A 14,661-nucleotide genomic window follows, 5' to 3' on the forward strand; every position below is an offset into this window, starting at 1 on the left:
TTTTAATTGTATCGTACACAAATTATGATAGGTTCACTTATTGGACTTGACTAACTGACGGTGTATTGAAGAAAAAACCGTACAGATGGAATTGAAGCTAATACAGCGAGTCAAGAGTAAGAATATGAGGCCAAACCAATGAATGATCCACAAGAACAGTGACCATATTTAAAGGAAGATGAGCTTACCGTGCTGCATCAATATAATGATTAAATGGGACATGTGTTTTCTATTATTATTCTCATTTTTCTTTCGAAATGGCTTCTTATTTAGATTTTATAATTTTTGAATACCTTGATGATTCTTAACGATGACTTAATAAAAGTCTCAAATGGGGTGGACAGAAATGTTTTAGTCCGTGTTCTTGATTATTATAGATGTGTATGGGTGAATGTTTGCGAATGGATTAATGGTTGATATAAATGTATTGATGTGACTCACTGATTTAAGTATATTGAGTGTTAACTCAGGTTTAAGGATGCACACTCAATATCTGAATTGCGGGGTGTGACAGCATCCACTTGAACTTTGGACTTGCATTATTCTTTGACTTATCCCTAAAATGAACTCTCCAAACTGATGGGCAATGTGGATACAAATACATCCTGCCCATAGGACTTGGTAACGTCACTTCAAAAAGCCAGGAGCTAATCCCCGTCAGTCAGATCTTGATCCAGTTCAATAGCACAAGTCATCTCTTGACTCAGGCTTTAGGCTGATTCAGGCCTACTTCAGGTGCGTCTCGACTCAACTCATGACTGAGTGAGTGAATCCAAGTCTTTAACCATGCTCACAACTAACTTGCTATGTGTTAAATTAGTAATAGATTATGTTATTATTAAAACATGTCACCCAAGCATATAAAATTAACCTAAATAATTTCTAATTTAATTATTAAATATTGAGTCGAGTCGAGTCAAGTCAAGTCAAGCCTTTGCGTTGACCTGACTCTACCAAATATAAGCCAATCAAGTTTCCGGGTTGGAGCATACATATGAATGGGTGCGCAGGATGCGGGTTGCAGAGCGCTTGGCTAATGGACATTGATATGTGAGCCCCACCATGATATATTTGTTTTACCGACGCCCGTTCATGTGTTTTTTAGATTATTCCAAGGCGTGAGACCAAAAATATAAAAGATTCGAATCTCAAAGTACCACACCATAAGAAATAGTGATGATTGAACGCCCACGCTTAAAAAGTTCTTGGGTGACAGAAGTTTCGGATCAAAGCATGAATTTGTGTTTTCCCTTGTGACTTAATCAACAGATTTGATAACAAATAAACATTATACCTGAGATTTGGATCTACCTCATTTTTGTGCTCAGGCAGAAAAATTATCCGGAAAAATGGTTGAACGGCATGGATGAAACACATACAGGGTGGGCCCATAGAGCACCGTCCATCCGCGTCTGGTTGGGTGAGGCTAGCTAGCTTCCATGACAGAAGCACAAATCTGATAGCACGTTTGTTCCTTGTTCCTCATGGAAGTTCTAACCTCTAAAGCCTCTCCATTCTTCCCCTTCTCCAGAAATCTCCCAACAAAGCCTTCTTTCCAACCAAATCTCACACCATTCCCACCTACTCCTTCAATCACTACCAGAAACAACCTCCTCTTTTCCTACTCCAAATCCAATTCCTTGGATCAGACCCTCAATCTCTTCCACCACCTTCCCCACCGCGACACTATCACATGGAACACCGTCATATCTGCATGCACTCGTCACGCCCGTCCCGACACCGCTCTCCGCCTCTTCGTGAACATGCTCCTCATCTCCTGCGATGGTCAAAGGCCCGACGTTCTCACCTTCCGGTCGGTCCTCAAGGCTTGCCACGAAACCGACCGTCTGCTATCTGCATTGCAGATACATGGTTACATGATCAAGCTCTATGGACTGTCGTCTCCGGACTTGATTCTAAACACTGTTCTGGTTGGGCTGTATTGTGAATTTGGATGGATGGGAATGGCGCGTGATGTGTTTGATAGAATGCCTGTGAGAGATGTGGTTGCCTTTGCTGCTTTGATGGTGGGTTACAATGAGGCAGGTCGATATGAGGAAGCTCTGAGGATTTTTCAGAAGATAGTGGAGAGCGGTTGCTTAATGGTGAATGAGTTTGTTTTCACTTGTGCTTTACGTGCCTCTGCTGCTCTTTGTTCTCTGTTCGACGGAGAACAGATCCATGCGTGGGCTGTGAAAGCAATGGTTGAATCAGATGTGTTTGTGGGGACTGCCCTGATTGATATGTATTCCAAGTGCAACAGGATGGAGTGTGCAAAGACTGCGTTTGAGGAGGTTACGGGGCCGAATGTGGCCTCTTGGAATGCTTTGATGGCTGGGAATTTGGCAGGCGATGAAGTCATGCAAACTTTCTCTCGAATGAGAATGTCGGATGCGAGTCCTGATCACCTGACCTTTGCGACTGTTCTTCGTGCATGTAAAAATGTGAGTGTGTGTTCAGTGCAGCAGATCCATGGCTTAGTCATGAAAAAAATGGGTGCTGAAATGGATGTGTTTGTGGGTGGGGCCCTTTTCGAGAGGTACATGGATCATGGTTGTGTTCATGATGCTAGAAGAGCATTTGATGCAATCTATAGCAAAGATATCACAGCTTTTAATCAGGCAATTCAAGGGTACGTATGGAATGGCCATAGAGCTGAAGCTGTTAGCTTGTTTCAAGAAGCCATCCGGATGGGGAGACAACCAAATGAAGCGACTTTAACATCACTTCTGATGAGGATCGGAGGACTGGATCAGGGGAAGCAGTTGCATGGGCTAGCTATTAAGTTTGGTTTTTGCGGCAGCAGCGACTGTTGTCGTGGTGCATCCATTGCTAGCTCACTAGTTACAATGTATGCCGAATTCCATTGTTTGGATGATGCAATCCGGCTCTTTGACCAGACACAATTTCCTGATCTGGTCCTGTGGACGTCGCTAATTTCTGGTTTTTCTCAGAATGGAGAAAGCGAAATGGCGTTGGAACTTTACATCCTCATGGTGTCTGAGGGATTTGTCAGTCCCCCTAACCATTACACATTCTCTAGTCTCCTTCAGTCTTGTGCAAATCTTGCGGCAATGGAAGAAGGGAAGCAGATTCATGCTCAGATCATAAAATCGGGTTTTGATGTTGAGTTTGATCTGTTTGTAAGCAGCGGCCTGGTAGATATGTATGCCAAGTGCGGTAATGTGATGGAAGTGAGAAGGCTCTTTGATAAGATGCCAGAGCGGGACTTAGCCTCATGGAATGCCATGATCACTGGCCTGGCACAACATGGATTCGCTGAGAAGGCCGTAGGAACTTTTCAAGAACTGTTGGATCTGCCAAACATTGTACCAAACCATATTACTTTCACAGCTGTTCTCTCTGCTTGCAGCCATGGCGGCCTGGTAGAAGAGGGGTACCATTACTTCAAGTTGATAGGTGAACCCACGATTGACCATTATGCCTGTCTGATTGATCTGGTTGGGCGTGCGGGGCGGCTGGAAGAAGCAAGAAATCTCATACAAGAAATGCCACTCAACCCAAATGAACATATATGGTCATCGTTGCTTGCGGCGAGTGCTGTTCATGAAAATGTTGAAATGGGTGAGTATGCAGCCAAAAAGCTTATGCAACTGAATCCAAAAGATCCCGGAACTTATGTTGTGCTTTCAAATATCTATGCTGCTGCTGGAAGATGGGCATGTGTAAGAAGGATTAGGAGGCTGATGAAAGACCAAGGAGTGAGGAAAAAACCAGGCCTTAGTTGGTTAAGGGTTGATGGAAGGACCCATGTTTTCCATGCAGAGAAAGAAGCTGCATAATCTAACAACAGGAAAGAAAGCAATACGTCATTTGAAAAGTGTACATGATGCAGGATCTGAACAAGTTCTTTCCAAGGTAAATAAATTGACATGGAAAGGAATACAAGATTGAAGAATCACTAGCAGGTTATGTGTCCAACAAATCTAGTAATTTCTGTTGTCAGACTTTTAAAGCCTTCAATGTTTGGGGCTGCCCGACTGGTCGAGAGGCTGGCTCGATTGGTCGAGGGTCCACCCGATCGGTCGAGCACCACTCGACTCAAAGTCTAGCGTGCTACTTATTTGGGTGTTTGGGGCACTCGACCGGTCGAGGGGATGACTCGACTGGTTGAGGGGGTCCCTCGACCAGTCGAGGCCTCGGCTCGACTAGTCGAGGTTACGCAGATTCTTGCACGGATTTTGTGCGGACTACGTAAATTTGAAGCGGTTTCGCAAGGGTGCGAAAGAGAAGTTGCCCAAACTATAAATAGGGGTCCTTAGGGCTTTTCTAGGTAATTCTAAGGCTTCCTAAAAGTATTCTAAAGGGTTCTGGGGTTATCAAAGGGTGTAGCAAGGGTGAGATTCGAAGTTGTTCAAATCGGGTAAGTCCTCTCTCTTTATAATTTATGCTTTCATAGTGAATTTCTGTTGCTTTGTGCCATGGTTTTTTCCCACAAGGGTTTTCCACGTTAAATCTTTGTGTTCTCTTGTATGTGCTGGGTGCCATTGGATTGCTATCTTAGATCTAGATTTGTGTGATTCTGCAGCACAAATCCCCAACAAGTGGTATCAGAGAAATTGTTGGGGCACAGATCTGAATCTGAGGGATTAGTAATAATGGCAAGTACTAGGTATGATATTGAGAAGTACTCGGGGAAAAATAATTTTGAGTTATGAAAGATTAAGATGATGAGTTTCTTTATTAAGCAAGGCGAAGATGGTGCTCTTGAGGAGCGAAAGTCTACCATGACTGATGATGAATGAAATACTTTTGATAAGAAGGCTTTATCATCGATCTGTTTATGTCTCACGGATGAGGTTCTCTACAACGTCATGAAGGAGAAAACTGCGGCTAAGTTATGTGCGAAGTTAGAGGATGTCTATGCAAAAAAATCCTCTGAAAATTGCCTACACTTGAAGCGGCAGTGGTATAACTTCAAGACGACAGAGGGTGGAGATCTGGAGGTTTACATCAACAACTTTAATAAATTGGTTTGCAAATTACTGGATATGGAGGAAGCAATGAAAGATGAAGAATAAACATGTATGTTGCTGAATTCTCTTCCGGCGTCGTATGAGTCATTCAAGGACACTATGTGCAGTACGAATAAAACCCTAAGTGTCGACATCGTTATCTCGGCCCTTCAAGGGAAGACTATGAGAAAGCTTAACGTCGACATGAGGATATCTTCTGAGGCATTGCTTATAAGGGGTATGAATTCTGAACAAGGTACATGTTCTTTAGGTTCTAGATCTAAATCCAGGGGCAAGGGCAAAAGAAAGGTAAAGTGCTGGAACTGTGGGATGGAAGGACATGTGAAGAAGAATTGTGAAAATCCTAAATCTAAGAGAGGAGATTCTGAAGCTTCGTACAGGGAGGCCAATGCTGCCACGTCAGATGGATAGAGTGAATATGATGATAATGTTTTGTCTGTGTCTACGACCAGGCGGCCATACGATGATCGTAAGGACGAGTGGATGCTAGAGACAGGGGCATCTTTTCACATGACTCCTCATCAGAGTTGGTTCACCAGCTACATGGAGTGCGATGGTGGACATGTATTTATGGGCAATGACATTGCTTGTAATGTTGTGACTATTGGTTCGGTCCGCATCAGGATGTTTGATTGGGTGGAGCGTACCTTGACTGATGTCAGGCACGTTCCTGATTTGAAGCAGAATCTGATTTATCTTGGTGTACTTGAGGCAAAAGGATGCAAGTACATAGGTATTGATGGTGCTCTTAAGGTATCTAAGGGGGCATGGGTAGTCATGAAAGCATAACGACTCGATCATGTTTACAGGTTGATCGGGAGCACTTCAAAAGGTGGAGCTGCAATGGCTGTAGCGGATTTCACTTCTGCACGTGTGTGGCATGCTGGGCATGGCCACATGAGTCGGCAGGGCAGGAAGGCTGAGACGCGCAGACAGATACAGAGCAGGTGGAGCAACCACCTGTGGAAAAAATCACACGACATAATCGCAGGACATCAGCAAGGTACATGGACGACTCCAAATGTCGCAGGAGATTCGTCTTCTATTCAGACGGCTCTAGATGGGCCTGGTTCTGAGAAGTGGAAGGTGACTATCGGCGATGTGATGGACTCATTGTACCAGACTGACATATGAGAGCTTGTGGAGCTTCTAGTGGGCCGGAAAGCTGTTGGATGCAAGTGGATCTTCAAGAGGATATAACATAGATACAGAGCGAGGTTGGTGATAAAGAGTTATGCTTAAAGAGAAGGGACCGACTTCTCAGAGATATTCACGCCGACAGTATAACAGGTGTCTATTAGATCCGTGATTGGCGTTGATTGGCCAATGTGATCTCGAGCTGGAAGGATGGATGTGGAGTCTACACTTCTGCAAGGGAAAGTGAAGAGCAGATCTACATGAAGCAACCAAAGCGGATCGAAGTTAAAGAGGCTGGGAAAAAAGTTTACAGGAGGTCGTTGTTCGACCTGTCGCCTAGGCAGTGGTTTGATTCCTTCATGGTGAGTCAGGAATTGATGACATGTAGATCGTCAATTATGACATGTCTGAAATCAATGTATTGAAGACTCGGTTAAGTGGGACATTTAAGATGAAGGATCGGGGGATGCAAAGAGGGTTCTCGGTATTAAGACTGAAGGAGGAGTAGGCTTTGGTTATTGCAAGCAGAATACCTTGGGTAAGTATTGATTAAGGATGTGATGAACCAGACAAAGCCGGAGAGTGTTCCCTATGCGTCTTTCCTCAAGTTTTCCTCAGGACATGTCCCAAAACAGATGAGAAAAAACAGGATATCTCATGAGCCTTATTCGAATGTGGTTGGTAATATGTGCTATGGTTTGGATTAGACTATCTATTTTATAGGCTATCAGTGTTGTGAGCAAGTACCCCGGCAAACAATATTGGGTAACGGTGAGATGGTAAGAAGATTACGTTTTTCCTTTTGGGAAGAGAGGAGTAAAGGTGGTTGGGCAAGTGGATTTTGATCCAACAGACATACTCACTTAGATCGTTCCTGCGGAGAAGTTCAAGTTCTGTGTAACTTCTCTAGGCTTGGTGATGACGGAAAAAAAAAGACGGAGTGTGCACAAGAAGCTATGATGCATAAATAAGAAAAGATGACAACAAGATACACAACTGAAGATTGAAGACTTGGTGGAGATTGTTGTCAGACTTTTAAAGTCTTCAATGTTTGGGGTTGCTCGACCGGTCGAGAAGTTGGCTCTACCGGAGCCGAGGGTCCACTCAACCAGTCGAGCACCATTCGACTCAAAGTCCAGCGTGTTACTTATTTGGGTGTCCGGGGCACTCGACTGGTTGAGGGGGTCCCTCCACCAATCGAGGCCTCGGCTCGACTAGTCGAGGTTACGCAGATTCTTGCGTGGATTTGGTGCGGACTGCGTAAATTTGAAGCGGTTTTCGCAAGGGTACAAAAGGGAAGTTACCTAAACTATAAATATGAGTCCCTAGGGCTTTTCTAGGTAATTCTAAGGCTTCTTAAAAGTATTCTAAAAGGTTCTAGGATTATCAAAGGGTGTAGCAAGGGTGAGATTCGAGGTTGTTCGAATCGGGTAAGTCCTCTCTCTTTGTAATTTATGCTTTCATAGTGAATTTCTGTCGCATTGTGCCGTAGTTTTTTCCCGCAAGGGTTTTCCCCGCTAAATCTTTGTGTTCTCTTGTTTGTGTTTGGTGCCATTGGATTGCTATCCTAGATTTAGATCAGTGTGATTCTGCAGCACAATTCCCAACAATTTCTTTTAAGGAAGCGAAGCGATGACACCATTTCACGGATGGGTCCTGCTCTTTTAAGAGCAGTATGATCGAATCTAATGGGGGGTGATGATCGAATCTAATGGGGGGTGATGGCTGTCATTCATATAGAGTGGCCATGTTGAAGTAAATGGATGATCAATGCCTATGAAATTGTAGGATTTGTGACATTGGAGCCTTCTACTTGTGAAACTAGCTGCCAACATGACGATTTTATGATGCAAGGGAACTTGCTGGAAGTAGGATTGTGATTTGTTGGAAGAGATGCTGGCTGGAAACTTGCAATTGTATTTATCTTGAAAGTCTGAGAATGTATTGTCATAGGACAATGCTAAAACTATGATTCTGCATAAATAAAATGTATTTGTTGGGAAGTATATGCTGCTGCTGCTGCTGCTAAGGTCTGAAGCAAAATAGTCAAATGGACTGCAATGGTTTTACACGTGAGAGGCTAGTATGGGAAAGAGATAGTAGTTGACTGTTTCTTTACCATAAACAAATTGGCGCCGGGTATTTTTCCAAGTTGCTATAGGCTACTGATGTGAAAGCCATTATGTATGCATAATCATTGTCGGAGGTGCCTCACAGCAGCTACTGGTGTGAAGCCATATTGCAGAATTAATCTCGGACAGGGACACCTCTTCACGGCCATGTTATTTTGCTGCATACAAGGGTTCTAGATTGCTGTTAGTATTATTGAATCAAGAATAAAATCTCAAGTGCCTTTGTTGAGACAGAATTTGAAAACAATTCAATGATATATGACTGAGGAAATTGCTAAGTTAATTCACGTTTTGGTAAGTTCCGTGGAGGCTTCTCCTATATATATATATATATATATATATAGAGAGAGAGAGAGAGAGAGAGAGAGAGAGAGAGAGAGAGAGAGCTTCTCCTATATTTAAGCCGAATATTAACGGATACAACTAGAGCTGGTACCTGGAGAGAATGGATTGTAAATAGTGGGAGGGGAAAGATGAAGCTAGCATGTGCAACACAAGCGGAGTGAGACAATGGCTTTTAAATAGTGGAGAGGAAATGTGAAGCTGGCATGTGCAACACAACCGGAGAGAGAAAATGGCTTTTAAATAGTGGAGAGGAAATGTGAAGCTGGTACGTGCAACACACATGGAGAGAAAATGGCCTGTAAATAGGAAAGGTGAAGCGGCTGTAAAACTTAGGCCTCTTTTGATATAGACCATTTAAAATATGGTGGTAACTTGAGACAGTACGTTACATAGATTTACAGCAATCCAAACCATCCAAATTGCTGACCCCAACTTTGTATGGAGTATAACCTAAAAATTACATTGATTAAACCCTAGGCAAAATTATCCCAAGGCAACACTGATTTTATCTATTATTGTTCATCAAACTCTGAGCGCATTGCATTGCCGTCACCAAGCACATTGATCGGTCCACAGCAACTAAAGTATGTTTCAACACTAATGTATGGGTTCGACTGCTAATGTGGGTTGTGTGTGACCCTAAAAAAATATATATATATATACAAGAAAATGTATATTGTGTTGTCAAGAGTCCTATCATATTGTCAAGTTACCAAAAGTAGCAACATGCAGAACATGATATTTACCATCTGTTTCTTCCGTTGGACTTTAGCCTTTGAAAAAAAAAAAAATTTTATTTTATTTTATTTTAATACTTCTAACCATCAATTGGATAATTAGAATTGCTTGATTCTTGTGACTTTAGTGACACGATCCATCCACAATACTTCCCACATTTCAGTTGTCAGAGATTGCCTTACATAGCCCCAAATGTCAGGACAAGAGCACAAACAATTTCAAAATGATGGTGAATTGTCCTGAGAGCCTAGCCCCGTTTTATTGGATAGAGACGAAATCATAAATGCAGTCACACCTTCGAAATTACTTAAATGCCATTTTACTAGGTTAAAAACCCTTCCCATGTCCTATCATAACAATAACATAAAGTTTTAGCCAGTCAATAACTAATTGTAGGTAAAATTTCTACTCGCGTTATATATAGCAGAAATGCAAGTCCTTTGTGAAAAGAGGAAGTACGTGTTTCCTGATGTGTGCAATCTGTATATATGGGGTCCATGGTTCGGTGATCCACGGCACTGATCTGATGGATCCAAAATCAATGTATCATAACCCTAACATCTCCTAGATTGTAAGTTTGTAGACATCCAATCTTTGCCCTTTGTCTGGACCATTGTTTAATGTTTTTGTTAACCGTCTATTTGAATACAAGTGATTGGAGGGTTTAGGATGATCCAACTACAGAGTATATTGGGCATCCCCAATAGTGTTGGGGTCCATCAGATCCATTATCTAAATTATGAAAAAAGATTAATAAAAAAAATAAAAAAAGAAAAGAAAGAAAAACAGCTCCCACTCAAACGGATTGGGCACAACAGGACACTATAATTCCCCCAATGGTTGCGATGCAATGTGATCCTGTAATTCCCCCAATGAAATTCCAAGGAGTTGAAAGAACACAAGATAAATTTCAATTGGATCAAGAATAAAATAAAGAATGCATAAGCATCACTGACAAACTTGTCTTAACAGGACAACACTTGAATAGGTCATGAAAATAACACTTGAATAAATGAAACTTCACAATCTCTCAACAGGAAGTATCAATTGGGATGAATATGGTTCTGTCATAGAAACAGTTCCGTGCCAGGTCGAAGCACTTGGTCATGGCATACTTTCATCTTATGAATTTCCAATTTTTCATACACAATTCACTATGCCAAAATAATGAAATATGCACAGTTACGACCACAGGGACATGAGACAAACTGATATTATCGAGGAAAGTACATTAACCAAATCAACTCAGGTCATATAATATTACCTCATATGCACCATACTTTCAATCTTTTCTATTGTATATATAATTTTTTCTTTCTTGAAAGGTAATGCTGCCAGGGATTGAACCCTGGATCACTCACACATGCTACAGTTTCTCCACCAGTTCATCTAATATTACCTCATATGCACCATACTTTTGATCTTTTTTATTGTATCGAGGATCCTAAGGTACAATAGGGGCATACATTGGTAAATTGAAAAAAGAAAAAAGAAAAAAGAAAAAGAAAACCATCTAGGAATTATCTGCTTCCAAACTGTTCTGAAAGATCTATTACAGAAGTCAAGAGGAAAAATGGGTAAGATTTTTCCAAAGACGTTTTATGAAATTTAAATATTACCTTCATAACCCAAAATATAATAGGGGCAATCCACTGGTAAACTGAAAGTAAACTAGCTAGCAATTATCTACTTCAAAAACATTGTTTATGTCCCCTTTTCACTTATAAACGAAAAAAAAAAACCATTAAAAAAATAAAATCAACTAGCAATATTATACAACCCAGCTGTTTTGTATTGAAATATCTATTCTAGAACTCATATAAAAAAACCCTAGTAAGATTTTTCCAAGCTGTTTGGTTGTGAAATTTAAATGACTCAAGTGAACAGGCAACAAGTTCATGTCAATTGAAGCACAAGGAACATATTAAAAAAAGTAGTATGTTGGTATTTCTATAGATACTTGGCTAAACAAATAGAGCGAATCACATTTCATACAGCTTTTGCTATGGATTCCGATAATCGATAACTAATATCAACAGTGAGGTGATTCGTGTCGTGGGTGATTAAGGATTTTGAGGAAATAGCAAGACATAAAAGAAAGGATACAATGCTTTACAATTCAGACAGCATAACTTCAATGTAACTACATCACACAAGTATGGTTAACATTACTGCCACAACATAGATAATTGACATAAATCATTTGCAGAGGGTATTACGAGAAGAAACCTTCTGAGTACAATTAGAAACAGTTACAAAGAAGAAACAGATTATTAAATATCTGAAAACATACAAGTTGCAGAGCTAACTACAACTACAAACAGTTACGACAGAACATACCACCAGAGATCTGAACATTTGAGAGTGAAGGAGGCAGCTACAGCAACCAAACACATAACAAAGTAAAAAAACATACAACTCCATTGCTTTGAACCACGGATGCAAGGAGATAAATTACCACAGCCATCGAAGGAAGAAGTTAAATATGCTGTGTTTGAAAAATCTATGTTATATGAGAGATGTTAACATGCAGCTTGCGTCATGGAAGTGGTACGTAGAGCTTTCCTCATGGTATAATGAAGAACACACCCAGTGCTCGGCATTGTTGATTTTGTGGGCATCCACGCCAAAAAAAGAAAATCAGACTCTGGTAGCCATCTGATCGGAGTGGCCTGCAAAAGTAACAATCGGAACAATGGTCCGGATTCAACCAACAAAACTCACAACATGATGGTTAGAGTAGCCCAATCACTTGTGATTTCTAACCTATAGGCCATCCACATAGTGGCCCAGCTGGTGAATTGTCCCACTCATGAAACGAACTTGCGAAGTGCACCCTGAGGAAGCTGGATTTGGATTCCTATGATGCAAGCTGCATGCTAGCATTTCTCCTGATATAAATATACTCACCATCTACCAAAGTACAGCCAAGTTATTGTAGACTACTGAGCTTCAGCCCCACCACTGCCACAGGCTCTGTGAATTTTGTGGCATTGATAGTCAGAAAAAAGCACGGCTACCATAAAATACCCTTGACCCATCCTTCTTCTTCTCCGGCTCCAACTTCTTGTTATGGATCTGAATAACGTCTCCGCCATTATCAGATTCCGGTTTATCAAGATCCATTGGGAGCTTCATCTTCGCCAATGACTCTGTAAACTGCTGCATGCTTCGCATATACATATCAACTATTTGCTGCTGCATTGCAGTCTGCTCAGCCTCCATGTTGATATTCCCTAGTGGGGCTGTAAACACCGGACCCAATTCGACCGAACCAAGACTACCTTCTTTGGCACTCTCCTCTTCCTTGCTTGAGAATTCAGACTCCTTATTGTCCCTTGCAGTGCTCCCATTCTTCGAAGTTGGGGTGTCAGGGGAGGTCCCAGAGCTCTGGTGGGCCTCAGCAGAAATTGATGCTGCTTGAGAATTTGAAGATTCTCCGGCTGCATGATTCTTTGAGTCGATCGAGATTCTGTCATCACTTAGGCTTGTAGTAGTGGAGCTGAAGACCCCAGAATTCTGGTTGCTGCCGTTTGGAGAGTTTGTGGTCATGTCATAGTCATCGACAGAATGCGAAGAAGCTCCAAGATGGAGGAATTGTGCAGGCCCCACCAGCGCGTGCCTATAGGTGGAGCTGTGCCCTGCCATGTCGAAATACTCAGAGACCATCTGCTGGTTCTCCCTCACAATGCTGATGTCGGGAAATTCTAACCTCTCATACTCGTCTGGGTCCACAGCATCCGACGGCTTGCGATCCAGCAGCACGACCTCCGAGCTGATGGAAGAATTAACTGGATCGGAGAAGGTCTTGGGCGACGGGTTGAGGGACAGGGTTAGCTGGACAGTCCCGGCGGGCGAATGGAAGAGATCGGTTGAAGAGAGCGTGAAATCTTGGGTCATCTTGCCCTTCCCTGCCACCGACGACAGTGGTACCAAAGTAAACCCCAATAGCTGATCCTCCAAATAATTCCTAGCCCTACTAAGCATCCAAATCTCGCATTTGAGGACGGCGTCAATCTGGGTTATCTTGATCCTGAGGTTCTCGTTGAACTCGGGGTTCTTGCCACCGCCATTCACGATCCGGGTTGAGAGTGCCTCATCAGGGTTGCAGGTAAGGGAGAACTTGGCATACACATCTTGGTTCTCATAGATGCAGATGTTGTTTATGTTTCGGGCATGGTGGACGTAGATGTCGAGAAGGCCCGAGAATCCATCTCCATCTGCATCTGCCATTGTTTCGGAGTTGGGGTTGTAACAGAACCGAGATGCTTCATTGAAGGAATCCATAGGAATTCAAGTGAAAACCCTCTTTCTCTTTCTATATGAACCGTTGCTGATATGGGTTCTTCAACAAACACAAAAATCAAGAAATCTAGACCAAGTACGAGACTTACTGATGAAGGAGTCGTCTGTACATCTAGGATCTCCTTGTCTATATGAATTTTTTTCTGTTATGGGTTCTTCAACAAAGACAAAAATCAAGAAATCTAGACTAAGAACATAAGGAAAGAAGAAGGAATAAGAGATTTACTACTGAAGGAGTGTGCATCCAGGATCTCCTTGTCTGTATGAATTTTTGCTGATATGGGTTCTTCAACAGACACAAAAATCAAGAAATCTAGACTACTAACAGGGAGAAAGAAGAAGGTAAAAAAAAAAAAGAAGGACAATTACTGTCGAAGGATGAAGCTGTGCATATATGAACTTTTGCAGATACAGGTTCTTCAAGAAATCGAAAAATCAAGAAGTCTAGGCTAAGACAAGAGAGAAAGAAGAAGAAGAAAAGAGACTTACTGTTGAAGGAGGATGCTGTGCATATGGGGTAGGTGAGATTGGAAGGAAAGAGAGAGAGATAGGTGATGATGGTGATGATGCTGCGCGGTGTGTTCTTTTCTTTTTCTTTTTCTTTGTTTGTTTTATTTAAAGAGGGATGGGAGAATTTGGGATATTTTGGGGTCGCTTTGCTTGACAATGCAGCTTGCAGTGAGAGAAGGATTTGCTCCACTGAGGGAAACGTAGGACCCACCAGGACCCATCCGCCTCATTATCTTACCTCATGCTCCCTTTCTTTTCTCCATTTCAACTGCTCTTACAGCAACAGGACAACGGCTATATGAATTTGGTATTCTCTGTTGGGCGTCCGCGGGCTACCGTAAATAGTAGTCCCTCGTGCCTTCTTTTACATGGGCATCTCTATGATCTCAACTGTTCATCCACCGGACCACCTGGCTTTTAAATGTTCTGCCTGTTGTATGGTATAGACGGCCCCCTTGAGATACAAGGATTGTAAGAAGCATGTTAAGAGAATTCGA

At 42.1% G+C, this 14,661-nt stretch overlaps 2 protein-coding genes across 2 annotated transcripts; one reads left to right on the forward strand and one right to left on the reverse strand.

The window, feature by feature from the left end:
- The first annotated feature begins 1,197 nt into the window (after positions 1-1,197).
- Positions 1,198-3,956, forward strand: LOC131251243 (pentatricopeptide repeat-containing protein At2g33680-like). Its single transcript, XM_058251855.1, has one exon. It carries the CDS (start codon positions 1,485-1,487, stop codon positions 3,801-3,803), a length of 2,319 nt encoding a protein of 772 aa, XP_058107838.1. The 5' UTR covers positions 1,198-1,484; the 3' UTR covers positions 3,804-3,956.
- Positions 3,957-11,511: 7,555 nt separating this feature from the next.
- LOC131251244 (uncharacterized) lies at positions 11,512-14,398 on the reverse strand. Its single transcript, XM_058251856.1, has 2 exons — positions 12,116-14,398; positions 11,512-12,068 (listed from the first exon to the last, which is right to left on the reverse strand). The coding sequence occupies exon 1, from the start codon at positions 13,634-13,636 to the stop codon at positions 12,350-12,352; it is 1,287 nt and encodes a 428-aa protein (XP_058107839.1). The 5' UTR covers positions 13,637-14,398; the 3' UTR covers positions 11,512-12,068; positions 12,116-12,349.
- Between the last annotated feature and the right edge of the window lie 263 nt (positions 14,399-14,661).

Source organism: Magnolia sinica, chromosome 7, assembly GCF_029962835.1.
Source record: "Magnolia sinica isolate HGM2019 chromosome 7, MsV1, whole genome shotgun sequence".
Taxonomy (NCBI): domain Eukaryota; kingdom Viridiplantae; phylum Streptophyta; class Magnoliopsida; order Magnoliales; family Magnoliaceae; genus Magnolia; species Magnolia sinica.

Excerpts from the sequence above, each read along its gene's own strand:
- LOC131251243 (XM_058251855.1), top strand. The coding sequence starts at position 1,485 with ATGGAAGTTCTAACCTCTAAAGCCTCTCCATTCTTCCCCTTCTCCAGA.
- LOC131251244 (XM_058251856.1), bottom strand. The coding sequence starts at position 13,636 with ATGGATTCCTTCAATGAAGCATCTCGGTTCTGTTACAACCCCAACTCC.